This window comes from Halichoerus grypus, chromosome 8, assembly GCF_964656455.1.
Source record: "Halichoerus grypus chromosome 8, mHalGry1.hap1.1, whole genome shotgun sequence".
Classification (NCBI taxonomy): Eukaryota; Metazoa; Chordata; class Mammalia; order Carnivora; family Phocidae; genus Halichoerus; species Halichoerus grypus.
This window is the reverse complement of record NC_135719.1, coordinates 104,633,804-104,660,382: the sequence shown is the minus strand read 5'-3', so window position 1 is coordinate 104,660,382 and position 26,579 is coordinate 104,633,804. Positions and strand designations below refer to the sequence as shown.

General features: G+C 38.1%; 1 protein-coding gene and 1 pseudogene across 6 annotated transcripts in view; one reads left to right on the top strand and one right to left on the bottom strand.

Annotated features, from left to right (window-relative positions):
• MAP4K5 (mitogen-activated protein kinase kinase kinase kinase 5) overlaps positions 1 to 14,845 on the top strand; it is a 107,893-nt gene extending 93,048 nt beyond the window's left edge. For 4 of the 6 annotated variants that reach the window (XM_078053656.1, XM_078053654.1, XM_078053655.1 and 1 more), the window contains 7 exons: positions 294 to 471; positions 3,696 to 3,764; positions 6,369 to 6,461; positions 7,084 to 7,121; positions 9,510 to 9,580; positions 11,788 to 11,843; positions 13,219 to 14,845. In XM_078053656.1, coding sequence (XP_077909782.1) covers positions 294 to 471; positions 3,696 to 3,764; positions 6,369 to 6,461; positions 7,084 to 7,121; positions 9,510 to 9,580; positions 11,788 to 11,843; positions 13,219 to 13,355 — 642 coding nt within the window. In that variant the 3' untranslated portion in view covers positions 13,356 to 14,845. The remainder of the gene's footprint in view (positions 1 to 293; positions 472 to 3,695; positions 3,765 to 6,368; positions 6,462 to 7,083; positions 7,122 to 9,509; positions 9,581 to 11,787; positions 11,844 to 13,218) is intronic. The other 2 variants (XM_078053659.1, XM_078053657.1) reach the window with 1 other exon arrangement.
• A 5,242-nt stretch (positions 14,846 to 20,087) lies between these two features.
• LOC144378758 (small ribosomal subunit protein uS17 pseudogene) lies at positions 20,088 to 25,793 on the bottom strand (annotated as a pseudogene).
• Between the last annotated feature and the right edge of the window lie 786 nt (positions 25,794 to 26,579).

Below are 26,579 nucleotides of genomic sequence, written 5' to 3'. Positions count from 1 at the left end.
GTTATTTATGGGTGTTTACTTGGTTTAGGGCTTTTTGTATTCTTGTTAAGGTTTCCTCTGTAACTTATGTTAGTAAACTTACAGAAGCATCACAGCCATAAAGATGAATCTGGCCAATTCTCTAAAACATATTTTTATAGAGAACTCAACCATATCATGATCATTTTAGAGGTAGTCATTTTTTAAAAGTAGATCAATCAAGGAGAAAATGAAAGCCTTTCTTTTGGCTTTATTCAACAGTATGAATGGGGAGATTGTTTCTAAAGTATATTTCTGTTGTTTATTTTTTGCAGCACTTTGATTTTCCTTTGCCAAGTCCTTTGAATGTTTTTGAAATGCTGGTAATACCAGAACAGGAATATCCTATGGTCTGTGTAGCTATTAGCAAGGGCACCGAATCAAATCAGGTTGTTCAGTTTGAGACAATCAATTTGAACTCTGCATCTTCATGGTTTACAGAAATTGGCGCAGGTAAGTGTTTTTAACCTTATGTTAAAATATTGATGCTTTTGCATATAAAAGAAGCAGAATAAGCTCAATTAGCATGGCCTGGTTCAAAGAGTCAATCAACATAGTTTCCCAAGTAAGTCCAGAGGAACATGTACATATTGTTTATGATCTCTATATGCCTGAGGCAATTGATACAAATTATTTTACCAAGAAAAATTTTAATGATTCCTGACATACAAAGGTCTTAGTTGTTATCAGTTAATTTTTGAACTTACTAAATAATTAAATTTTCTAAGACATTTTTCAAATTTATCAGCTTCTCAGGCAAAGAGATTTACCTCTTTCCTATAAGTTTTTACCCCCACACTTCCTAGAATCATTAGGTTCAAGTGCTTTTCAGACTTGCCTAGAAGCTTCTCAGGTGTGACTTCCAAGCTTTACCATTTACTGGGAAACAGCTCTTGCGCTTTTTAAAAATAGTTCATTAGCCTAGGATTTATCATATGTGTCTCATTGAAAGCTCTGAAAAGGTTGGGAAGTTTATTCTTAAACTTTAAAATTGGAACAAATGAACCACAAATTTTTAAAAATCTACATAATAAGTGAGATGAAGGGGATCTTTTACTGTTTATTGTGCTAGTATATTATTTGATCATCTGTAACCCTATATTTATCAAGTCTTTTTTTTTACATATGAGGTCAAGCAATCTTCAGTCAGAACTATTTCATTACTTACCACTGTTATATTTTCTTATTACCTTGTGAAGAAATTTGTTACAAGCATCAAGTTTGATGCTTGTTCTTATTAAATATCTTACTATATCTTTTGCTCATTTATAGGCTAAATTGTAAGAACTCTTTATACATCCAGCTATTGAAGTTAATGTAGAACCACACCAATGTCACTTTCAGAATAAGAATCAATATGAACCAGTGATGTTCTGATAAATGTTTAACAACAGGCACTTGGGGTACAGAGAAGCCTGACTTGTAGCAGTTGTCAGTTTCTGTGGTATAAATACTCCCAACCAAGGGAATATTTCAAACTACCAAACCTGATGTCATGTGGCTCACAAAATTCCTGAAAATTTAACAACCCAGTACAAGCCAGTTCCAGCATGCACTGGATTGTCTATGATCACTCTCTTTATGGACCAAGTCATAATTTCCAGTAAAATAAGATTGTATTCTGTACCCTCCCAACCCCACCTATACTCCACCTTTCTTCCTAATTTATTGTTTAAATGCTTTTAGTTGAGTTAGAAGCACCACCTTCTGTATGGCTAACAGAAAGATGCAAATGACATTGTTTTATCATGAAATATAAACAGCCCAAACAGAAACATGTTTCTATTATGTAGTTACTGCTAAAAAGGAGAGTTATAGATCAGTTTATTTAAAAACCAAGATCATTTTTGGCAGACAGCCCCAACTTTTATTTTTTTTTTTACTGGTTAGTATATAATAGTAGTATAGAGCAAGATATTTCATACAGTTATCTGTATTTGCAACCACTTTCTTCTGTATGATATATTAAGAGGTTGCATTGCTCAAGGGTAGACATTTAGTTAGTCCTCTTTTGAATTTGTGGGGGTTTTTTGTTGCTTTGTTTTTTAATGCCTGAGGGTACTATTCTACCCACTTTTAACATTGTCTAGGCTAAAATTAAGGCAGACCCAAAATTACTTTCTTTTTTTTTTTTTTAAAGATTTTGTTTATTTGAGAGAGAGAGAGAGAGATAGCAATAGAGATAGCGAGAGAGAGCACAAGTGGGGAGGAGAGGGAGAAGCAAGCTTCCCGTTGAACAAGGAGTCTGATGTGGGGCTCAATCCAAGGACCCTGGTATCATGACCTGAGCTGAAGGCGGATGCTTAACCAACTGAGCCACCCAGGCGCCCCTCAAAATTACTTTCTGAGGAAAGCCAGAACTCTGCTTAAGGGTTATCATTCAAATCACCCTCAAGCAGAGGTGGTCCTTATTAGGCTTCTCCATTTTTGCCTCCCATCTGTGTTCATTGTTGAGGTCAGGCCTTGAGTTGGCGACAGTTGTACCAGTTAAAATGAACTCCTATTCCAAGACTCTTTCAGTCTTAGTTTAACTTATTATTGCAATGTCTTTATCTCCAAGCGTGATGCCTAGCATATTATCAGCACTCAATAAATATTTGTTGAATAAAGGCATGTATATAGATTTACTGAGAAAAACTGTATGTTGGAGTGTTGACTGAGGTCTCAGTTCTGTAGATCTAAATGCTTCACTTTGTATGGGCTTTTTGAAAGGTCCACAAACCCCAAAGTAATATATAAAACGTTGTGTTTATGTTGAAATGTGCAGTTTCTAAGGGAGAGGGCTTCCCAAAGAGATGTAATTAAAAATGACTGTTCTAGGGGCGCCTGAGTGGCTCAGTCGGTTAAGCAGCTGCCTTCTGCTTAGGTCATGATCTCAGGGTCCTGGGATCCAGCCCCACGTCGGGCTCCTTGCTCAGCGGGGAGTCTGCTTCTCCCTCTCCCTCTGCTCCTCCCCTCTGCTCAGTGCTTGCTAGACCATTCAGGCAAACTGAGTGCCTAAAATGAATTGTTTTACCAAAATGTTTTACAAAAATGTCATCACACCTGTTAGCAAAGCAGCCCCATGAATATCAGCAAAGTTATGAAAGTTGCTTCCTGGAAAGATGTTGTTGACAGTATTGTCCATTATGTTACTCTGTGGCCTCTTAATAAAGGAAGTCCCACTTACACATATACACACATATACCAACACCAGAAAGGTTTCTCTCTGATCATAATTTCATTAATCTTTTTGCTTTTTCTGAATTACTGGCTTATATTTATTTCAGATGCTGTGATTCACCTAACTGATCTTGCTTCCCTCCTCCCACTGGCTACTGTAAAATACACAGCAAAATCTAGTCATTGTATAGCATGCATTTACTTTGTTCCTCATATTTACCCTTGGCTTCATTTTAAGTTTGTAACCTTTCTATAACTAGTTGAGGTATTAATTAAATGCAAAGTTGAGTTTTTCGCAGCTCATTTAGTTATGCTTAGGACTTAGGTCTGTTCTAAGTTGACCTACATACATTTTTTGAAATATAACATAATTACAAAATACAATTTCTGTGTTAAATTTCAAAGACTAGTTTTAAATGACAGAAAAAATTCAGTATTTGTGTTTCTTTTCTAAGCTCTGGTTTCTAAAGCATGTTGTGTAACAATAACCCTGTTTTTTTTTTTCCCCTTCCAAGGCAGCCAACAGTTAGATTCCATTCACGTAACACAGTTGGAGAGAGATACTGTTTTAGTGTGTTTAGATAGTAAGTATGATTTTAAAGTTTGAGTATACTACTTGATATAACATCTTTTCGTGGAATTAATTCTGTTAAACTATAATTCAAGATTTCCCTTTTCTACCTTAAAAGTAGCTTTTTTTATTGATGAAAAACCTAAATTGGCTACAGATATAGTAATTAATTGATCTGTTTGTTAATACTGTTCTCTGACTTTTTCTTTATTTTTTTTTACCTACTTGGAAACATATTAGGACAGCTTGCCATAACCCTGGGGTAAAATTTTGTATAAAACTATTCTGTATAAAATTCTTATAAAACTGAAAGTTGTTTGTTTTTTTTTTAAAGATTTTATTTATTTATTTGACAGAGAGAGAGAGACAGCGAGAGCAGGAACACAAGCAGGGGGAGTGGGAGAGGGAGAAGCAGGCTTCCTGCCGAGCAGGGAGCCCAATGCGGGACTCAATCCCAGGACCCTGGGATCATGACCTGAGCCGAAGGCAGACGCTTAACAACTGAGCCACCCAGGCGCCCAAAACTGAAAGGTTTTTTCCTACCTTACTGTAATTAATGGAAAAAATAGAAGGTTATACTAGTATGGTCACTTTGTCATGTAACATGAACTTTTGGAACCATGTAGAAGTGAGAGTCTAATGTACAGACAGATTTGACACCTTCATCTGTTATTCATAATTCTTTTGATGCAGGGAGAGATGTTATTGATAGGAGTATGTTGTACTATAAGCAGTGGAGAAGCAGAAAAAACTCCAATGACAGGAATTATTTCAATTTTCAAAGAAGTCTGGTTCCTAAAACCCACCTTATTTTTATACAGTAAATCATGCAAGGTGAAATTCACCCAGACTTAAAATTATACTTGAAACTTGGCAACCATTGCTATGTTTGATCCATTCCAGTATTTTTAAATTACTGGACCTGCCTATAGGTGTTCAGGGTAATTTTAAAAATTGTTCTACTACTGAATTTGCCTGTATTTTTGTCCTAATTTCTATTCTCTAAAGAGTTCCCTAGTGGATTTGCCTTATAGAATCATAAAGATCATAAGTAAACCAAAACCCAAATTGTTTCATTCACCCATCATCCTTTCTTTAAGTACTTTTGATTCTTTGAATACTGGTAAGATTGGAGTGTTATTCTGTTACCTTTAAGTGAATTTGATAAATTCTTTTTTATCCAAACAAGTAGGAAGTTCAGTACTGATTAAGGAAATAATCAGAATTTAATATTAATAATGTTGAACCTTTGGGGCACCTGGGTGGCTCAGCGTCTGCCTTCGGCTCAGGTCATGATTCCAGGTCCTGGGATCGAGCCCCGCATTGGGCTCCCTGCTCAACGGGAAGCCTGCTTCTCCCTCTCCCACTCCCCCTGCTTGTGTTCCCTCTCTCTCGCTGTCTCTCTCTCTGTCAAATAAATAAATAAAATCTTAAAAATAATAATAATAATGTTGAACCTTTAATGCTGAAATCCCTAAAAACCTGACTCATCTAAGGAAAATGTGTTTAGTTTTCATTTTGTTGATTTATGTATTTTATCAAAAAATGTTAAAAACCTTTGATTAGCTAGGCCCTCCATTTTCCAGTTATTCAAGGTAAATGGAAAGGTGACTTTCTTGAGCTTTGGGGTTTTTTTTAAGGGAGCAGAATAAGACTTTAAAAATGACTTGTCAACTATACAGTATAAATCAGTTTTAGTAAGCGGCAGAAGAGATAGGCCTATAATCACAAATCATGGTAGACAGATAAGAAAGTAATGCAGAGAGGTGTCTTCCAAGTCAGAGCTAAAGATGGTTAAATTAAAAACAAATAGATAAAAATAGATTTGTGTATACTCACCATCCCTGAATTTACTTACAAGAAATTATGACCCTTGGGGTACCTGGGTGGCTCAGTCGTTGGGCGCCTGCCTTCGGCTCAGGTCATGACCCAGGGTCCTGGGATGGAGCCTTGCATCTGGGCACTCTGCTCAGTGGGGAGCCTGCTTCTCCCTCTCCCACTCCCCCGTTTGGGTTCCCTCTCTCACTGTCTTTCTATCTCTGTCAAAATAAATAAATAAAATCTTAAAAAAAAAAAAAAGAAATTATGACCCTTCAGAAGTACTATTTGTTGCCCCTGTGTACCTCTATACAATATTATTCATATACTAAAGTTTTGGATTACTACAAATATTACTTATCATATGTTATATAATTTGGTTTTTTTGTTTGTTTTTGTTTTGTTTTGTTTTTTGTTTTTTTTGTTATATAATTTGTAATGGAAAAAATCAACTCCAGTTGCTAAGTACTTGGCACTAAGGTCGCCACCTTGAAACATGCTTTTTAAAAAATGAGAATGTAGGTGTTCAATATATCCTAAAGAGAAAGAAAAAAGGAAAGAAAAAAATAGCAGTGGAATTGCCTTATTTACTAAAGAAGGCACTTTTATATCTAACAAAACAGATAGTTTTGCACATATTAATGACAGTTTTTCAGTGGGCACACTTGAATCATGATAATAAATAGTTGAACTTTATTAAGAATATTTGTTCTATATCCATATAAAATCCACTTATCAAGTTCCATTTATTTTAGCAGATTTGCATTTCCAGTTTTGACTTGCTTTTTCTTTTTTTAAGAATTTGTAAAAATTGTAAATCTACAAGGAAAACTAAAATCAAGTAAGAAACTGGCCTCCGAGCTAAGTTTTGATTTTCGCATTGAATCTGTAGGTAAGTCTGCTTTTTTTTTTAATTTAAGTATAATTGACATACAATATCCTGTTTGAGATACACGTCATAGTCATTTGATATTTTTATACATTATGAAATGATCCCCACAATAAGCCTAATTACCATCTGTCACCATACGAAGTTACTACAGTAATGTTGACTGTATTCCCTATATTGTACATTACATCCCTGTGACTTACTTGTTTTATAACTGGAAGTTTGTACCTCTTAATCCCCTTCACCTATTTTGCCTAAGCCTCTATTTTTTAATAATGTGTTTAGAATACTTGATTTTTTGTTTATTCCATACTTAGGGTTATCTAGACCAGCACTGTCTCATAGAAGTTTCAGTGATGTGGAAATGTTCTGTGTGCTCTTAAATATAGCAGTCATTAACCACACCTGTTAAGTGCTTGAAACATGGCTAGTGCTACATTTTCATTTTAATTTTTTAAATTTTAATGTAATTGTAATGTTAATAGCCACATGTGGCCAGTTGCTTTTATCATATTGGACAGTGCAGGTCTAGACCTTACTAAATCTTCTGTTGTTGTTTCCTGGGTAGTTAAAACTTGAAATCATTTTTAAAATTTCTGTTCATTGTTCCTTTTGCTGCATGAAGTGAATTATGTACTCCCAGTTTTTTTCCAAATCATGAAGGTATTTGTGTGATGTGTTTAATGGTGTTAGATATGCTTTAATTCTTTGCCATGTAAAGTTCTGGTTGGTGTGTTGATGGTTATTGCTTTTAGGTTCGTTTATATATAAATAACTAGTTCCCGGGGCGCCTGGATGGCTCAGTGGTTAAGCGTCTGCCTTTGGCTCAGTTCATAATCCCAGAGTCCTGGGATCGAGCCCTGAATCAGGCTCCCTACTGTACAGCGGGAGACCTGCTTCTCCCTCTCCCACTCCCCCTGCTTGTGTCACTGTGTCTCTTTCTGTCAAATAAATAAATAAAATCTTTAAATAAATAAATATAGATAGATAGATAAATAACTAGTTTCCCATAGGACTTGGAAACTAATATGCCATTTTAATTTGCTTCCTTGCCAATGAGTATTTTACTCTGTGTAATACTCATTGGTTTTATGATAAAAATTATTATATTTTATTGTTGTTTGCATCCTCAATGGTTATATGTCAGTAAATATTTTCCCAGGGGTGATAGAACTTATGAAAAAAATACCATAACTGGAAACATTTTGAACAATACATGATATGACTCTACTATAAGTCAAAAATAGTTAAAAGCAACGTTGGCAATTTTTATTTGGGCCGTAAAAAATACATGTATTTCATAATTAAATGTATATTCTTTTAAAAATGTGTTTCTCATTTAGAAAGTTTCTGTTTTATCTATTAAATATTTTAATGGTTTCTCAACCGGAATTTTGCCCTTTCGCAAAGTACGTTCATCCCTCTGTGTAAACATTTTACATAAAAGTAATTTGCTTGCAATTGGAAAATTTAATTTATTGAAGCAGGAAACCTAAACGTTCTGTAGATGCCCAGACAAAAGGGATTTTGAAACTAGTTTCTTCTTTTACTCCTTTATGTGCTGGATATTGCATACCAGTTTCCAAGATTTAATATTTTCAATAGGGATTCTGACATACAGATCTTTAGTTCCTTTTCATTTTAACTGAAACATACTGGTACCTAAAGTTTTTCACATGTGTCACATTTTTTAGGGAATTTTAATTGTTACACAGAAGTTTGTTCCTCTTAAGCTACCATCTCTCCTTGCTAGTGAACTTGGAAATAATTACAAGGATCCTCCTGGGTAAAAAAAGAGTCCCTTTAAATCACCTTTTAAAAATAAAACCAGTAACTGAGTCTTCTTATTTGTCACAGTTAGTGAAACATGTGATTTGTTACTGTAAAATACTTTTATTTTTATTGAGCTAACTTATATTCCCAGAACATTCTTACATTAACTTTTTACAGAGTCCGTATTCTAGTAAGAAACAAAATGCTTCAGTCACTTTCTCTCTTTACCTTTACTGTGTAGGGCATGTGGCTAACTCTCCAAAATCAAATGGGCTCTCCCCCTCACTGACTGCACTTTAATACCTGCAGCCCCCTGCCAGGAAGGGCCTGCTCTCCTCCCCCACAGTTGTGTGGCCTGCCTGCTCTATTTCTAAACCTCTGAGTTACCCTATAAGGTGCCTCAGTGAGCCCAGGCCTGTTGCTTGAAACCAAGGAGAAGATAAGAGATGGACAAGGCACAACAAGAACAGGTTTCCCTCCAAGACCTTCAGGCCACACCAGGGGAACAGGGGAGATGGGTAGGGAGCAGGAGAGGCTGTGGCATGTCATGTGGTGGCCACACTTTGGGGTCATGGTCACTCCTGAATCCAAAGCCATTAGGAAGGTGAGCAAGCTTGGTGGTGAACCATTGTGTGGACAATGGGGCCTGCAAGTCCAGGGCAAAGGCCCAGGGGACTCCAGAGGCCTGAGGTGGGTGGGGGTGGGGGTGCTGAAGGCCACAGCAGTGAGAACTGTAACTGGGAGCCCCTCCGAATAAGAACAGGCTCACAGATCAAATATTCAGTGTGTGGGTACATTTTGGATTATAAGACAGGTTTACGTTTTAAAATAAAATTTGTAGTAGGGAAATGTAAATATAAATAAAAGATGCTTCCTTAATAGCTACTTGTAAATATATGACAGTATTTAAATAACCATGTTTTTGATCCAAAAAAACAATTATGTATGTTTTATTTTTTTATTCATCTAAGACAAAAGATAGCATATGAAAGAGAAATTAATATGTTGATATCCAGCTCAGTAGAAGTTAGCTCATGTTTAAATGAATGCCTGTTATATATATTTTTGAAAACTTGCATGACCCTGCCTCAATAAATTATTTGAGCTTAGGCATGGCTTAGCCACAAAAATGTTGGGAACTGATGGTCTAGACAGTGGAATTTTGCACCAAGCACTTGGAGAGATTTACATTAGAATTTATTTAAAACAGTGAAGGAAAATGTATAATGAATTACTCTGTGCTTTATTTTAGTTTCAGTTCTCTCTCATCTTTTTTAGTATGCCTTCAAGATAGTGTGTTGGCTTTCTGGAAACATGGAATGCAGGGTAAAAGCTTCAAATCAGATGAGGTAAGGCTTCTCACATTACCTCCTGTGATTCCCACAAAAGATTTTAAATGTTGAAACATTCATTTTATGCATTTTCTTTCTGAACCCACATTACTGTTTAGAGCCTTTAATGCTATTAACTGATAGAGCAAAATTGCCAGTATTTTCCCTTCAGATAATTTTATTTTGTATTCATTGTATGATTCTCAGTGGCCGTGAGGAATTGTCAAACATGAGTTTGTACAGTTTCAGTTCTCTAATTTGTAATCTGTAAATGTGGTGCCAAGGTTGCTAAACTTCTCTAAATTTGATAAGTCTTTTCCATAATCTATAAACATATAGCTTCTTTTTTAATACTGTTTTTTAAATTCTAAGTTAATATGTATTAGATCACAGCACTAAGGAAAAATCTAAGAAAATTAACTCATTTAGTAAGTAATTATTGAGTACCAACAACATGCAAGACACTATTATTATAACAGTGTAAGGCATAATGAAGTATAATTATAAATATCAAACCTTTTAGACCATCTGTGTTCCAGGCACTTTACAAGTATTAGCTTATTTAAAGCTAATAATCCAGTGGGGTTAGGTACTATTCATAGTCCCTTTTTTTTTTTTTTTTAAGATTTTTTATTTTTTATTTGACAGAATACAAGCAGGGGGAGTGGCAGGCAGAGGGAGAGGGAGAAGCAGGCTCCCTGCTCACAGGGAGCCCGATGTGGGGCTAGATCCCAGGACCCCGGGATCGTGACCTGAGCTAAAGACAGACGCTTAACCGTCTGAGCCACCCAGGCGCCCCTCATAGTCCCATTTTTTATAGGCACAGAGTGGTTAAGTATCTTGCCCAGGTTAAGTGGCTAGGTAAATGGCAGAGTCTGGATTTGAAGGGAGGGTCTTCAAAAATCACTTCTAGTTGAGATAATCAGGCTACATTTTATGCAGGAGAGGGACCTGGAATCCCGCCTTGAGAGATGAATCCTAATAGTTAAGATGATACTAACGTAGACATTTCCTACTCATATGAGTACCTGTGTAATTCTTCTACACAATTGTCTCACACATTTTTGGACTTATTTTAAAACTGAAAGTCTTCTATTTGAATTATCTTTAGTTTTATCCATGCTCATATTTATATGTGACTGATTATTTGTACCTCTTACATGAATATGGAGTCAGAATGCTTCCAAGAGAAAATAGCGTAAATCAGCTGTCTTTGGATATGTCATAGTTTATCTAGTTACTCATGTGACTAAATGTCACCAGGTCCCTGCAGTTAATGAAACCTGTAGTCCTACTTACTGCCATAAAATTAATTGTCCTTAGATGCTTTTCTCAGTGTGTCACTCCTGTGGTTAGAAATCTACAGAAAATGCCTGTTGCTCACTATATCACGTACAAATTCTATTTCCTATTTTTAACTCATCTTGCTTACCTCTTTCTTTTTGTTTTCTCATCCTTCATTTGGGCCTAGCTGTGATATTCATAAAGTACTACTCAACCATTCAACCACAAAAAAAACAGTAAAGAGTATATTAATAAACTGGTTCCCACTATGGGCGCCAGGGCTTAACCGTAAAGGGACCACTGAGGAAGGATATAGAGCATACTTCAGGTGGGAAGGCTGGTGCATTTATACGCCAACTGCTGTCTCTTTTGATTAAGTGTTATTCCCAGCGGTATAAACTCCCCACACTTTGGAATAGTACCTGCACATGAGTTTGTATACCTTCTACAGCTTTGGAGAAAACAGAGCAGAGGAATACCATAGATAACACTAAGTAAGACACTAGTACTTGGGAGTGCCCAGCACAGCTCTGTGGAACTCAGGTGGGCTATGGGATGCCACGTCAAGCATCTGCACTGAGGGAAAGGAAGAAAGAGGGGCTCTGCAGTTCAGCAAACCTGTATTCAAATCCTGGGTCTGCCAGTTATATAATCTAAGCAAGTTATTCAACTTCTCTGAGCCTTAGTGGGTTTTTTCCCCAATAATATGGGAATTATATATCACAAAGAATTCTCCTCAGGAAAGTACCTGACCAATACCAGATGTTCCATAAATGTTCATTTATTTCTTAATAATAAGGCAGTCAAAAAAAAAACTTACTAAAATTTATATCATTTGAGGAATTGAGCCTATCAAAAATTGCTCTGTCTAAATGGTTTTTAAATTATGATTTAAATAATATGGGGATGAAGGTATGACTATAGGTATTTTCTTTTCGTAGGTTACCCAGGAGATTTCAGATGAAACAAGAGTTTTCCGCTTATTGGGATCAGACAGGTAATAGTTTGGTTGTTTTAATTTCATTACCAAAGGAGTTCAGTAGTTGTGTTCTTAATTATATTATCACCCTGTAACTGTTTCAAACAAGATTCTTAGAAGGCTCAGCAACGAAGAGAAATTTCTTAGTATCTTTATTGAGATAGAGAAGAAGAATTTAATTATTCGATTCAGCAATCTTTTCACCAGTGTGAGGATCGTGATTCTAGAGATAGTTATAGTCAGCCAAAACAAAGTGTGTTCACGCCCCTAGTACCATGACATATTTCAGGTCCCTTCATTTTCATCATTTGTTCCTGGTTTGTTATCTTCTATTAACTATCACTACATAAACCCAAAAGAATATGCACCTCCTGACATTTTTGTATCAGAAAACATTTGACTCCGTTTCTGAAGTCAGTCTAAATTAGAAGGAATTATGTGGTCTCTGTGATCAAAATGAAAGACAAATTCCAAAACTGTGCCATCTTAGGAAAAAAATTTAGTAGCTTTTGTTCTCCAAAGTCTATATTGTCTACCTCTACAATTCATAAAATACCCCTCCCTTCCTATTTTCCCACCAAAAGTTGTTACTGCAGCAAAATTGGCTATGGTAGTAGGCATCAGTTGTGAGGCAAGGACGAAAAACCTCTGATCTTCCAGTTCAGGCTGGTCACAGAATCAGTATTTGGATGGGTGTCTCTTAGAATCCTGTTTTCTTCTCTACGCTCTTCTTTCACCCCCCTCTTGTTAGTGTATATCGTTGACCCTTGAACAACAGGTTTGATCTGCATGGGTCCACTTACATGCAGATTTTTTTTCAATAAATACAGTACAGTACCGTAAATGTATTTTCTCTTAGGATTTTTTGAATAACTTTCTTCTCTAGCTTACTTTACTGTAAGAATACAGTATGTAAATGCATAAAGCATACAGAATATGTGGTAGTCAGCTGTTCATGTTATCTGTAAGGCTTCTAGTCAACAGTAGGCTATTCATAGTTAAGTTTGCAGGGAGTTAAAAGTTATATATGGATTTTCAACCGTGCAGGGGATCAGTGCCCCTAACCCTCATGTTGTTCTAGAATCAGTTGTGTTCTAAAGCTTTATTATACCTTTTATTGGCATATACAAGTAAGCAAATTTGGTTTTAATTGGAGTAAGATAATGAGACTGTCCTGAAATGTTTTCAGTATTTTATATTCATAAATTCATCAGTTATTATTCAGTTTTGTTTTTAACCTTCAAAGTGTAAAGCTGAATTTGACAGTGCACCTGTGATCTTTATGAGAATATGAACAATGATATTCTTTCCTGGTTTGATATTAGTATTTGAATGAAGCATGCAGTCTCCGTTTTTACTTTTAAACAAGCCTTTTGTTTTGGTTTATTTGCAGGGTTGTCGTTTTGGAAAGCAGGCCAACAGAAAATCCTACTGCACACAGCAATCTTTACATCTTGGCTGGACATGAAAATAGTTACTAAACAACAAAAACTGATCTCAAATGACAGGAAAATGACTATACTCCATTGAAATCAACAAAAATATCTTAAGTTCAGTACAAACTACACTATGATTTACTTTAACTTTTATGGGTTATATCTCAAATAATCTGTACTTTAAGGTAGAATTCAATATTTTCTGTAGCTGGAAACAGCTGTTCTATCTCTTGCCACTGTGTGGTGGTTATATCAAGTTTGCTTAATAAAAGCTATGAGACAAATAGTCCTCTAGTTCCAGGAAACACAGTCTTTTAAAAAAATAATGTTTGTAACAAGGGTGCCATGATATTTTTAGATAACAACTCGTGATTATCTTCAGAGGGATAAATTTAGTGACAGTTTTCTTATTTTATACCATGTTTTATTCCTTCTTAATGAACATAATTTGATAAAAAAAAATTATCAAATAAGCCTTTCACTTTGACATTGGCCATTCTGTATGTTTTTGTAAAATAGAATATTTAATCCTTATTTATTAATCTCTTGCTGGAGTGGTGTGATATATGTAACTTTTAGCAAAGGAGGGTTTCAGAGCAGTTTAAATTTTTTTATAATGTATAAAAATTTTGTTTAACTTTTAAGAGTAGTACTTTGAGGGGTTAAAGGCAGTGTGTTTGGATTCAGTACATACATGCAGTTTTGCTTAACACAAGTATTTTATAATACAGGATCATCCAGAATTGCCTTAAAGGGGAGTTTTGTGTTTTCAATTATAATAGTTGCAGGGGGTCATACAGAAGATACTGATAATGGTTGAAATATTGTTAGAGGGGTGTGTGTGTCTAGACGTGACTACCATGTGTATGTATTCTTGACAAGCAGTATAATATACCTGTGATTTTTTTTTACATTAGGGATCATGCATAATAAATTAATATTCATATATTTGATCATCCCTGATGTAGGGGGGATGTATTTAACTGCCCGTGATATGTATTTTACTTATACTATACCAGAGGGGAAACTGTAAAGCAGCTACATGTGTAATCTTGGTTTTTTCACATATGTAGGTATTCATTTTGAGTAGGTTTAAGGAAAAAAAAATCTTTAAATAAAATTGAATTCCTGATGGGATAGTATAAATAAGTATTATAAAAACCAGTATTCTAAAAATAAGAAAGGATAGGGCCATTATTGAGTTTCTCTTTTGCTATTGTTAGTATTCAAAATTAAAGTGTCACTTTTGGTACCTGTTGTCTTAATGCATTTACTGAGAACAGTTAGCATTGAGACGATGAACAAGGGGTTAGCAATAGCAAAGTATAGACTATATTCAGCAGTTACTTGAGAGGACAACAGTATAACAATCTCAGTCAGTCTTCAGCAGTTCTGTAAAATAGTATTATCATTTCCATTTTTCAGATGAGGAAATAAGGGTTTAGCCAGGTTAAGAGATTTACCCTGTTCACACAGCAAGTTGGTTGAGCCAGACCATGAGTCTTGTGACTCTGTTCTTTTCACTATGCAAACAAAAAAATGTTATGCAAATAAAATATAAAGTAAATTTTCTTTAAAAATGCACATATGATCTGATTTCAGTAAGTGTGTGCTTGTTTATTTTGGGTATGTTAAAAGGGGCCTCTGAACTGAAGGACACTGGAACACTAGATGGCAGGCGGCCGTACTCAGAATATTTACATACTAGATACAAAGACCAGTGTCCTCCTTCTCTCACTGAATCCTGGCAGCCAGACCTTCCCATCCCAACAATATTCGAAGTCTTCTCTGTGCAATCTAGCCAGTTCAAGTGGAAAGACCTAAATAGATCCCGACATGAAAATCATAGTTAACATGCCCACCACCCCATGCATCCAGAGCTCGCAGTTCATCTTATAGTCCTATGCTATTAATAATGATAAAACAACCAAGACATAAAATCTCTGAGGAAAACCTATCACATAAGAGGGAGAAAACAGTTTTCGGGAAAAAAGCACTTAGAGGGAATAGACTATCCAAGATGATGTCAAAAGAAAAATATATATTCTGAAAGATGTAGCTATGAATCAAGAGTAGGAAATGAAAAAAGGAGCTTTAAAAAAATAAAAAGCTCTTAGAAAATAATATGATAGCATAGCTGAATAATTCAATAGAAGGTTTAGAATATAAAGTTGAAGAAGTTTCTGTAATGAGCACTGGGTGTTATATATAAGTGATGAATTACTAAATTCTACTCCTGAAACCAGTATTAAAGCAAATGTTAACTAACTAGAATTTAAATAAAAACTTGAAACATTAAAAAAAAAACTTGAAGAAGTTTCTCAGAATATAAAACAAAAGGAAATGGAAACACTGGGGGCAAGTTAAGAAGATTAATAACCCAGGAGGCCCATTATCCAGTCTTTCCAAAAAGAAACAACAAGGAAGAAATCAGTGGAGTATTTCAAGAAGTTTTTCCAGTACTAAAGAACTTTAGATTGTAGAATGAAAAGACAACAGTAGATTACAAAAACCTATACCAAAGCATATCATTGTGAAGTTTCAGAGACACTGGGGTCAAAGAGAAGATCTGTTTCCAAAGAAAAAGCGCAAGTTCTATACCAAGGAATAAGAATCAGGATCAAAGTTCAACAGAAGCATTGCCCTCAAAATTCAGAAAGAAATGTCTAACCTAAAATTCTGGACCCAAATAAACTATTAATCAAACCTAAGGGTAAAAATGAAGACATTTTTAGCAGTACAAGCTCTAAAAAACCTTACCTCCCAGATAGCCTTGCTCAGGAAGCTACTAGAGGATGTGCTTCATAAAAATCAGGGCATAAATGAAGACATAAGATGCAGAAAATGGGATTCCACACAGGAGGGAGATGAAGGGATGAGATATCCCGTTGATGGTGATGGGTATCCAAGGATGACACTAGACCAGGCATAGAGAACATAACGGAAGCATATTAGAAGCTCCTGGAGAGACCATTTCAGAAAGAATAAACTGGTAAAATACCTGATGCATCTCAGTATCTTAAGAGTGAAACTACTAGCAAAGAGTAAGAAGTTTCTCCTAAGACAGACTGAGAAAAGAACAAAGGTAAGATCATTTACTTCAGAGACCCCAGAAAATAGGCCTGAGGGACTTCTGATACGGAGATGGAGAAGTGGGAAAGGTTGATAGAAGAGTTCATTATTGAAGTCACTGCCATGTAGACAATGGCAGCTGGATTCTACCAAGTCTTCTAAGAAGCTGTATGATAGCTCCCATAATTGTCTCCTGAAAGACAAGTGGCCGGAGCCTTTATCTACAGATTCTCACTCCTCATGGTAGAGTTGCTGCCAGGGCATTATCTCCAAGTGTACCAAGTTGTACCTGGCACTTTGGCCAGGTAAGCTCCCTAAGTGTCAGAGAAGGCCCTGATGCAGAAAGCTGAAAGAGTTATGAGGTAAATCTGAGCCCATTTAGAACCATCCACTGCCTCAGTGCCTGAAATCACAGGTGGGTGGAAGGGATTTTTCAAGGCCCCAGGGTTCAATCAGTGATGGTATTGTTTCTTATATAAAACTGAAATAAACAGGAAAGCAAAATAGTGTATAGAAAAGAAAAAGTCAACTACGACCAGGGGTTGAATGGCATCATATTGTTAACAGTAAATACTCATCTAATCAAAATTGCAGCATAGTTGAAGTGGGAGAGGACATGGTGTTGTAGAGGTAAGGTAGAAAACTTACCTAGATCATCATCTTTCACAGTAGGAAATAAATGGATAATACCTAAAAGTTAAAAATCAAGAAATAGGGGCACCTGGGTGGCTCAGTTGTTAAGCGTCTGCCTTCGGCTCAGGTCATGATCCCAGGGTCCTGGGATCGAGCCCCGAGTCGGGCTCCCTGCTCAGCGGGGAGTCTGCTTCTCCGTCTCCCACTCCCCCTGCTTGTGTTCCCTCTCTCGCTGTGTCTCTGTCAAATAAATAAAATCCTAAAAAAAAAAATAAAAATAAATAGCTTACTTAGTGACAGAAGTAAAATAATCTAAAAGTTTTTGAGGTGAGGGGTGGGGGAGGGGCACGTATTTTGGGTGACAAACTTTAAGGACTATTTGGTTATTTATGTGCATGCCTATTTTGGGGTTTTTTGTTGTTTTTAATAAGATTTTTATTTGCTTGTTTGTCAGAGAGAGAGCAGGGGGAGGGGCAGAGGAAGAAGCAGGCTCCCCGCTGACCTGCTGAGCAAGGCAAGGAGCCCGATGCGGGACTCAATCCCAGGACCCCAGGGTCATGACCTGAGTGAGCCAAAGATAGACGCTTAACTGACTGAGCCACCCAGGCGTCCCGGTGTTTAATGTAAAAGAAAATTTTAACTTTAAAAGTATGAACCACTGTTACATAACACAAACAGTATGAACAAATATATATAACAAGTTCAGCTTCTTACACTGTACCTTACACATAGTAGGCATTCGATAAATACTGATTATAGTTAATGTATGAATAATGTGGAAGGAGGCATAGTAATTGGGAAGGAAAAACTAGGGTAAGTAAACCCACAAGTTCTTGTGAGAGAAAGTATTTTCATCAAATTACTTCTTTTTTTGTTAAGTCTTCTGTCTATCCTTCTTTCCCACAATTCCACCAAGCACCAAGCACCCTGGAACAATGGCACCCAGAGGCCATGATCATTCCAGTTTCATTGCTTGACTCATAAGCTCTCCCACCCTGAAATTTTGATTTGTCACCAAAAATGTAAACCTTTTACTTCACTCAGGTCACTCAGTTCAAGCTATAAGTTTTGCACGACAGCTCTCACTGCTTAAGCCAGACTACTTTCTGGTTTTCAGAATTTCTACAGCACATAGAGATTATACATGTCGGTGTAACACTCAGTCGTTACTAGCCAGCCAAACCATAGCACTTAACCACTTAGACAACTTACTCAAGCTGCCTGGGCCTCCATCTCCTTATCTGTTGATGGAAAATAATGGCCACTTCACGTGGCTATTAGGAGGATTAAGTGTGATCATGTTCAGAAAGTTTCTTGGTCAAGGTAAGAAAAAAAGTTGGTTCCTTTACTTTTCACCAAGAATCTCACTTAAGGTCATAAAGAGTGCATTTTCATTCTTTAATTGTCCTTTCAGTATGTATATCATACATTGGTAAACTTACCATGGGGCTTTTTTAATTCTGCTTTTTTCAAGTTCCTTATATGCTTTTTCATTACAGAAATAACCAGTATCTTGTACTGAAGGTCCAAGAAGCTCCCATACCAAACCTAGCAGAAGGGATCATGTTAGATTTTACTGAGAAATTGCAGACTGTTCCTAAAGGATCTTAGGAGAAAGCAAGAAACATTTTTTTAATATCTACTACATTGACATCAGGAATGAAGTCAAATATTCTCACTTTCACCACTTGTTATTCATTGTACTAGAGATCCTAGTCACTTCAATGAACCTAGAAAACTAAGAAATTTAAAAATGAAAGATTAAAAGAATTGTAAAGGGGGCGCCAGGGTGGCTCGGTGGGTTAAGTGTCTGCCTTCAGCTCAGGTGGTGATCTCAGGGTCCTGGGATCCAGCCCTGCATTGGGCTCCATGCTCAGCGGGGAGCCTGCTTGTCCCTCTCCCTCTACTTCTTGCCCCGGCTTGTGCTCTTTCTAGCTCACTCTCTCAAATAAATAAATAATCTTAAAAAAAAAAAAAAGGTTTGGGAAGGAATAAAAATACCATTATTTGCAAATAAACTGTTAGAAATCATAAGTGAATCTGGAAAAACAGCTAGATGCACTGTCAACATATCTGTAATAGAGAATGAAATTTTAGAAGGATTCCATTTACATTACAGAAAACTATCAGATAAGAAAAAATGAGATGTAAGATCTGTATACTTAAAACTAACAAAACATCACTGAAATTAGAGAAGACCTAAATAAATGGCAGAGGATGCCATGTTGATGAATTAGGTTTGATATTGTATTTCTATGTATTTGTGAGAACACAAGGCAGGGGGGAGGATGAGCAGAGGCAGAGGGAGAAGCAGACTCCCCACTGAGCAGGGAGCCTGACACAGGGCTCGATTTCAGGACCCTGGGATCATGACCTGAGCCGAAGGCAGACGCTTAACCCAACTGAGCCACCCAGGTGCCCCAGAATTAGGTTTGATGTTGTAAGGCTGCCAGTTGATGTTAAGATTCTGTGTGATCCCAGCAGATACTTCTATAGAAATTGACAAATTGATTCTAAAATTACATAAAATGCGAAGTGTCGGGAATACTCCAGGCAATCTCGAAGAAGAAACACAAACCTGGGAGTCTTAGGCTACCAGATTTCAAGAGATGATAGAGCAACATTGGCATGAAGAGAGACGATGAGATACAGTCATGAGTCCAGAAACAAGGCACACTTAGCTCATTTTTGACAAATACACTGCCCTGGAGTGAAGCAAGAATAGCCTTTTCAATTATATTGAAAACAACAGAAAATCAAGGGAATCTTGACTCTACCTCACACAACAAAAGTACCAAATAGACTGTAAATGATCTAAGGTATATAAAACAATAATGCTTTTAAAATAAAACATAATATCTTCACAAACTTGGGGGAAGCAAAGATTTCCTAAACAGACCATTAAGGCTTTGACCATAAAAGAAAAAGTTTAGATAAAATGGACTTAATTAAAATTAAAATACTCTTGTTATCTAAGGACACCCTTACAAGAAGGAAAGGACAAGCCACAACATGGGAGAAGAGGCTTGCATTACATATGTCCACATGTACCCAAAAGAACTTCCACAAATCATTAAGAAAAAAGACAGACGGGGGACTGACTGGCTGAGTCAGTAGAGCATGTGACTCTTGATCTCAGGTTTGAGAGTTTGAGCCCCACTTGGGGTGTAGAGATTACTTAAAAAAATAATAAGATCTTTAAAAACAAAAAAGGCAGACAATAGAAAAATGGGCAAAAGATTTTTTTTTAATTTAATTTTTTTTTAAAGATTTATTTATTTAACAGAGAGAGAGCACAAGTAGGCAGAGCGGCAGACAGAAGGAGAGGGAGAAGCAGGCTTCCCACTGAGCAGGGAGCCCGATGCGGGGCTCGATCCCAGGACCCTGGGATCATGACCTGAGCCAAAGGCAGCCGCTTAACCGACCAAGCCACCCAGGCGCCCCTGGGCAAAAAATTTTGAACAAGCACACCACAAAAGGTAATATCCAGATCGTCAATAAATATATGGAAATGTATTCCACCTCCTTGGTGATCAGAGGAATGCAAATTAAAACAACGCAGTACTTTTACACACCCACCAAAATGGCTAAAATAAAAAGGACAAACAAATACTGTGAGATTGTGGGGAAGCCAGGGCACTTACACATTGCTAGTGGGAATGTAAAATGGCACAATACTTTGGAAGACAGTTTGGCAGTTTCTTAAAAATAGTAAACATAGATTTACCATATGACTCAGCAATTCCACTCCTAGGTATCTGCCCAAGAGAAAACACATCCACATAAAGACTTGTATGCAAACGCCCAAAGGCACATTATCCATAATAGCCAAGTAGAAGCAACCCAAATATCCACCAGCTGGTAAATGGATAAACAGTATATGTTCTATCCATGCAATGGAATGCTATTCAGCAATGAGAAGGAACAACACACTGATAAATGCTACAATGCAGATGAACCTCAAAAATATGTTAGGTCAAAGAAACTAGTCCTAAAAGATCACATATTATAATGATTATATGAAATGTCCAGAAAAGGTAATTCTATGGAGACGGAGGGTAGACTAGGGGCAGGGGTTGAGAAGGGAGAGTGACTGTAAGTGAGCACGAGGTTTCTTTTTGAGATGATGAAAATGTTCTAAAATGAGACTGGGGGGGCAACTAGGTGGCTCAGTTGGTTGAGTGTCAGACTTGGTTTCGGCTCAGATCCTGAGATTGTGAGATCGAGCCCAGTCTCAGGCTCTGCACTTAGCAGCGAGTCTGCTGGAGATTCTCTCTCCCTCTTCTTCTGTCCCTCCCCCCCCAAATAAATAAATAAATCTTAAAAAAAAAAAAATGATGGGACACCTGGGTGGCTCAGGCGGTTAAGTGTTTGCCTTTGGCTCAGGTCATGATCTCAGGGTCCTGGGATCGAGTCCTACGTCGGGCTCCCTGCTCGGTGGGGAGCCTGCTTCTCCCTCTGCCCCTCCCCCTACTCGTGCTCTCTCTCTCTCTCTCTCTCTGTCTCAAATAAAATCTTAAAAAAGAATGAGATTGTGATGATAGCTGCACAACTGTAAACTTATTAAAAATCATCTATCTGCACACTTAAAGTGACTACATTTTACGGTATTTTAAGTATAACTGAATAAAGCTAAACAGAAAAAGAACATCCAAGGGGTCAATAAATACTTGTAAAGGTATTAAAATTCATTAGATACCAGAGAAACATAAACTGAAACAATAATCCCACTACAAAATAAGCCCACAGTGCAATACTATTACGCATCCCACCAGAGTGACTAAATGACAAAAGAGGACAGTAGGAAGTGTTGATGAGGATGTGGGGCAGCTGGAGCTCATGTACTGTCAGAAGGAGTGGAAACTGGTACAGTCACTTTGCAAAACAAGCGCAACGGACACATCTCAGCAGCCAGCATTTCCAATCCTAGGTGTACGCCTCAAAAACATCGTTACCAAAAGACCTAGAAGACTGTTCATAACCGCATTATTCATAGTTTCCAAAAACTGGAAATAACCCAAATGTCCATTTACAGTTGAAAGGATAAGTTGTGAGATGCTCACAAATCAAATACTGCAATGCAAGGAGAAGGAGCTACGACAACAACATGCCTTTCAACACCTCTCCCCCAAAATAAACATAAGGCTCCAGGTAAGAGTCCAGACATTGAAAAACATTAAAAGTAGACTGTAGGATTTCACTTAAATGGAGTTCCAAAACAGGCAGTGTGTAGTGTAGTGTTAGAAATCACTACAGGATAGTGGTTGCTTTTGGGAGGAGTGAGGGAATACTGGTTGAGATAGGGCCTGAGGCGATGCTTTTGAGGTGCTGGAAATGTTCTATTTGTCACTTCTCAGCAAGCTGTACACTGATGATCAATGCATTTTTTTTTTTTTTGCATGTACGTCAATAAAAAAGCATTTATTGGAGTCCATGCCAAGACCTGTACTGGGAAGAATATTCTCTAATTTTCAACATTAACCCAATGATATCAGAAGTGGGGCTCCTGTTTTATAAATGAGAAAACCAAAGAGGTTAGTCCTTGTCACAGACTGTTCCACAGAAGGGGACGTACTTGGGGAACCAGCTGTGTGGAAAATAAGAGTGAGAAGGAGTAAGCTGGAAGGCTCCGGCAGATGTGACACACGTGAACTGAGACGGGGAGGAAGAAGGATTTGCTAGAGCCTCAGACTGCAGTGCAGCTCTGTGAGCAGAGCATCTTGGCCAGTCAGTGGGCAGCCCCAGAGCAAAGACTGCCCACTAGAGGATTTTCGTGTTAGAAAAGATGAACTCAGCTTTCAAAACCATAGGCAACTCAGTCATTAGCTGGGAGCAGCCAAGCGAAACCTTGGACAAAGCTGAGCTGGATTCTGAAGGTTCACTAATTTCTTACAGCAGGTTCTCTCTTGAAGGGAGATCTGATTGGCACCTACCTACCTAAAGCTGCCACGCTCACACACTAAGTTAACTGGAAAGTTGGGGTGAATCCCAGATCCATCTCTCTGAATCCAGACAGTCCCTTCACGACCATATAAACAGACACCTACAAGTATAGCTCAAATATCTATGAAAGCCATTAAACTAGTTCGTATCTCTGGAGGAAATACAGTATTTGGAAATGGAAAGATGGCAGTAAGAAGCATTCCAGGCAGAAGAAACTATCTGAAATAAATTAAGTGATAGTTAAGCTTCTGTGTCAGGGTTCTTTGGCTGTCCTTTGGTGGTTGTAGATTCAAGAAAAAGCTGCAGAACTGGGCTCAGAGAAGAGCTAGTTGCAGGAGCCAGGGCTTCTTGGGGTCTCAGGAGGAATCCACTTCTGCAAGATTCCGGTTCTGAGGGAAGAGAATCTGCTCAGCCTGGGGTTGGTCATCCCTTGGCCATGGACGGGAAGGTGCCTTAAAACAGCAGTCACAGCGAGACAGATCGCCAAAGCAGAAGGAAGGAAGGTTGGGCTTTTAACAGAAGGAGAAATGGATGCTGAGCTGGTAAAAGCAACAGATGTCCTGTGTAGCTATAAACCATCACTTGGTGAAGCTTAAAAAAAAACCAAAGCCATTCACCACATGTGAGTGAAACAGTTGATTAAATCGTTATGATCTTCACCCACAAGTTCTTTCCTCAGCAATTTTGGTGAGCGTAAGATTTAGCACACTCTAAATATGACATTTAATTTTGGATATATGACTTCATCCTGGTCATGTTTGTCAAGTCTAAATCCTCCTGGCTTAGTAACTTCACTGTGGTTATTTGCGATTAACTCTAGGACACAGAGAATCCAGTGATCTACGTTTGTCCTTGAGCATCTGCCAGAGCATCCCAACCCTTTGACGTGTAACTGCTCTGTATAAAGCACTGACTGCGTCAGGCTTTCAAGGATATACTTCTGTTTATGGTTTCTGAAAACCCACAGGGAATACCAGTGTCCACTTAAATTCCTTAAAGCCCACGGGTGCCCGGGTGGCTCAGTCAGTTAAGCATCTGCCTTCGGCTCAGGACATGATCCCAGGGTCCTGGGATAGAACCCCGCATCGGGCTCCCTGCTCAGCAGGGAGTCTGCTTCTCCCTCTCTCTCTGCTGTTCCCCCGTTTGTGCTCTCTTGCTCTCTCTGTCAAATAAATAAAATCTTTAAAAAAAAACTTTCTTAAAGCCCAGTGTACAAAGTCTCCTTCTCCAGGATCCCACAACCTCTTGTGCATCCTTTATTAAAGCTCCTATTACCATACAACAGGTAGGAATTCCTTTCTCTCATAAGGATAAGGAACAATGACACTTATATCTGCATCCCCAGCACCGAACAGTTCCTGACACGTAGTAGGTAGGTAGTAAACATTTGTTGTATTAAACTACAATAGAATGAATAGCATGCAGTAACTTACTCGTGTATAACTAGTAAAAATTTTCTTTGACTCAAGTCTTGCTCCTGTAAAATGCAGATATATTGCAAATACCTTCCAGTTTTCTGAAAATGAGGAAAGTATTGGGAGTAAATTAGTAACATTATTGAGTCTAAGAATATCAGTCAGGCTCTAGGCAACAAAATAAGACACCACAGTAGGTATTTTACTAGAGAATTAATACGTGCAGTTGTTCCACAGATGTTAGCAGAAATAGGACATGAAGAGAACCCAGGAAAATAACTGCAGGAAGCAGTTACCACCAACGGGGTGGGAGGCACCAAAGGGTCCAGTGTGGGATTACTAGAAGCTGGCAACTCAGAGGAACAAAGCCGGTAAGATGGTGCTCTGACCACTGTGGACGGACTGCTGCCCAGCTGCCCCAAGCTCATCAGGAGCTCAGAGGAAGGGGCCCATGAAGTTGGGGCTCACACCTTGAGAAGAGAAGCTGCCTGGCTAATGCGGGTACCTCTGAAGGTAGGTCATAATTCAGGTTCTGGAAGGGTCAAAAGAAGCTGAAGCTGGGGAGAACTCCCACAGGTAAGGAATAGCAAGAAATGGAAAGAAGGTTTTTTCTCCTTTTCTACTCTCCATTCTCCTCCTCGTGTCCCCAGCTGGTCCAACCTTACTGGAATGGACTCTGAAAATTTCTAAGTTGCCCTTGCTAAAACTTAGCGGTGTAGAAGAAGTGCAGAGAATTAACAAATTTTAGTTAGGTACCTGCTGTGTACCAGAAAGTATATTTTTAAAGACTATTTCTGTCACACTTGGGCACAATGAACGTGTGGCACTCACGGTAGATCAAAGATAAGAGTAATGTGGATCATAAAGGAATGGAAGATAGAATGTTTCAGTTAGCAGTGTGAGTCTATGTCTATCCCATCTATAAGGGCAGAATTTCAAGATACTTAAGTACTCCACAGAATCTTTTTGACTGGGAAAATTATTTTCTTCAGGGGTTTGAACAGATGTCTAGTCTCGGAACTTCTGGAATCGCTTCTTGGTGCCAGTGGCCTTCGGGACTTTGAGCACGTTGAAGCGCAGTCTTGCTCAAGGGTTGGCACTCGCCCACCATGACGATGTTGGACGTCCCTGAAGCAGGGCAACAGGTGCATGGACGTGGTCCTGTGGTTGTACTTTCAGATGTAGTGGAGGTAGGCTCAGAGGATGACAGTGGTCCTGTGCATCTTCATCTTGGTCACCACACCAGACAGAATCCGCCCTCGGATGGAGACATTACCAGTAAAGGGACATTTCTTGTCAATATAGGTGCCCTCAATCACCTCCTTGGGCACCGTGAAGCCAAGACCGATGTTTCTGTAGTATCACAAAAACTTCTCCTTGCCAGTTCCTCCAGGCAGGACCCTCTCCTTATTTTGAAAGATGGTTGGCTGCTTTTGGTAGACATGCTTAGTCTGAATGCCTACCATCTTCCCGGCCACCTAAAGAAAGGGTAATCCACAAAATCTTAACTTTTCTGCCACTTATTGTGCTAATGTTTTTACTTATAGCACAATTTACTTATACCACCTTATAGCAGCCACAGTGACACTGGAAAGAACACACACACTCATCATTCCGAGGTCCTTTGGTGTCCTTTATCTCCCCAGGAGTTCAAGAGTCCTTCAAGGGCCCAGACATGTCTGCTCTCTCCTTTCTGCTCCACATCAGAACTTGCTTTCCAGAGCCCCCACTTACAGCAGTGTGACACCAAAGAGCTAGACGGCGATTGGGTACCTCACCCTCCTTCTAGTACAGGAGAAAAGCTGAGAGGGTAACCAATTGCTCAGGATCACACAGTTAGTTATAAGGAGATGGGATTTGAGCTCAGACCTCTGAATGCCCAAATGAGTGTTCTTTCCAAGGTATGATGTGGCCTTGTATTAATACGTCATTTAGAGTCTACAATGGCCCTCCTTTTTCAGATATTTGCATTTTCTCAAGATCAGAACTTAAGTAAAATAATAACATGAAACTTTATATTAGATAGGATATTAGGGGAATCCTAGAGCTCTTTCGAAGTTCCTAAAACTGCATCCTATAGCTGCCTACGTCACAATCTTATGGCACACAGGAAGTCACTCACAACTTATATTTTCCTGAGAGAAAGGAGAAGGATCACGTGATTGGCACCTGCCATGTGTCAGACCCGTGCCACACATTTTACCTGTGGGACCTCGTTTCATCTTTAAAACAAGTCCATTAGGTAGTTATTATTA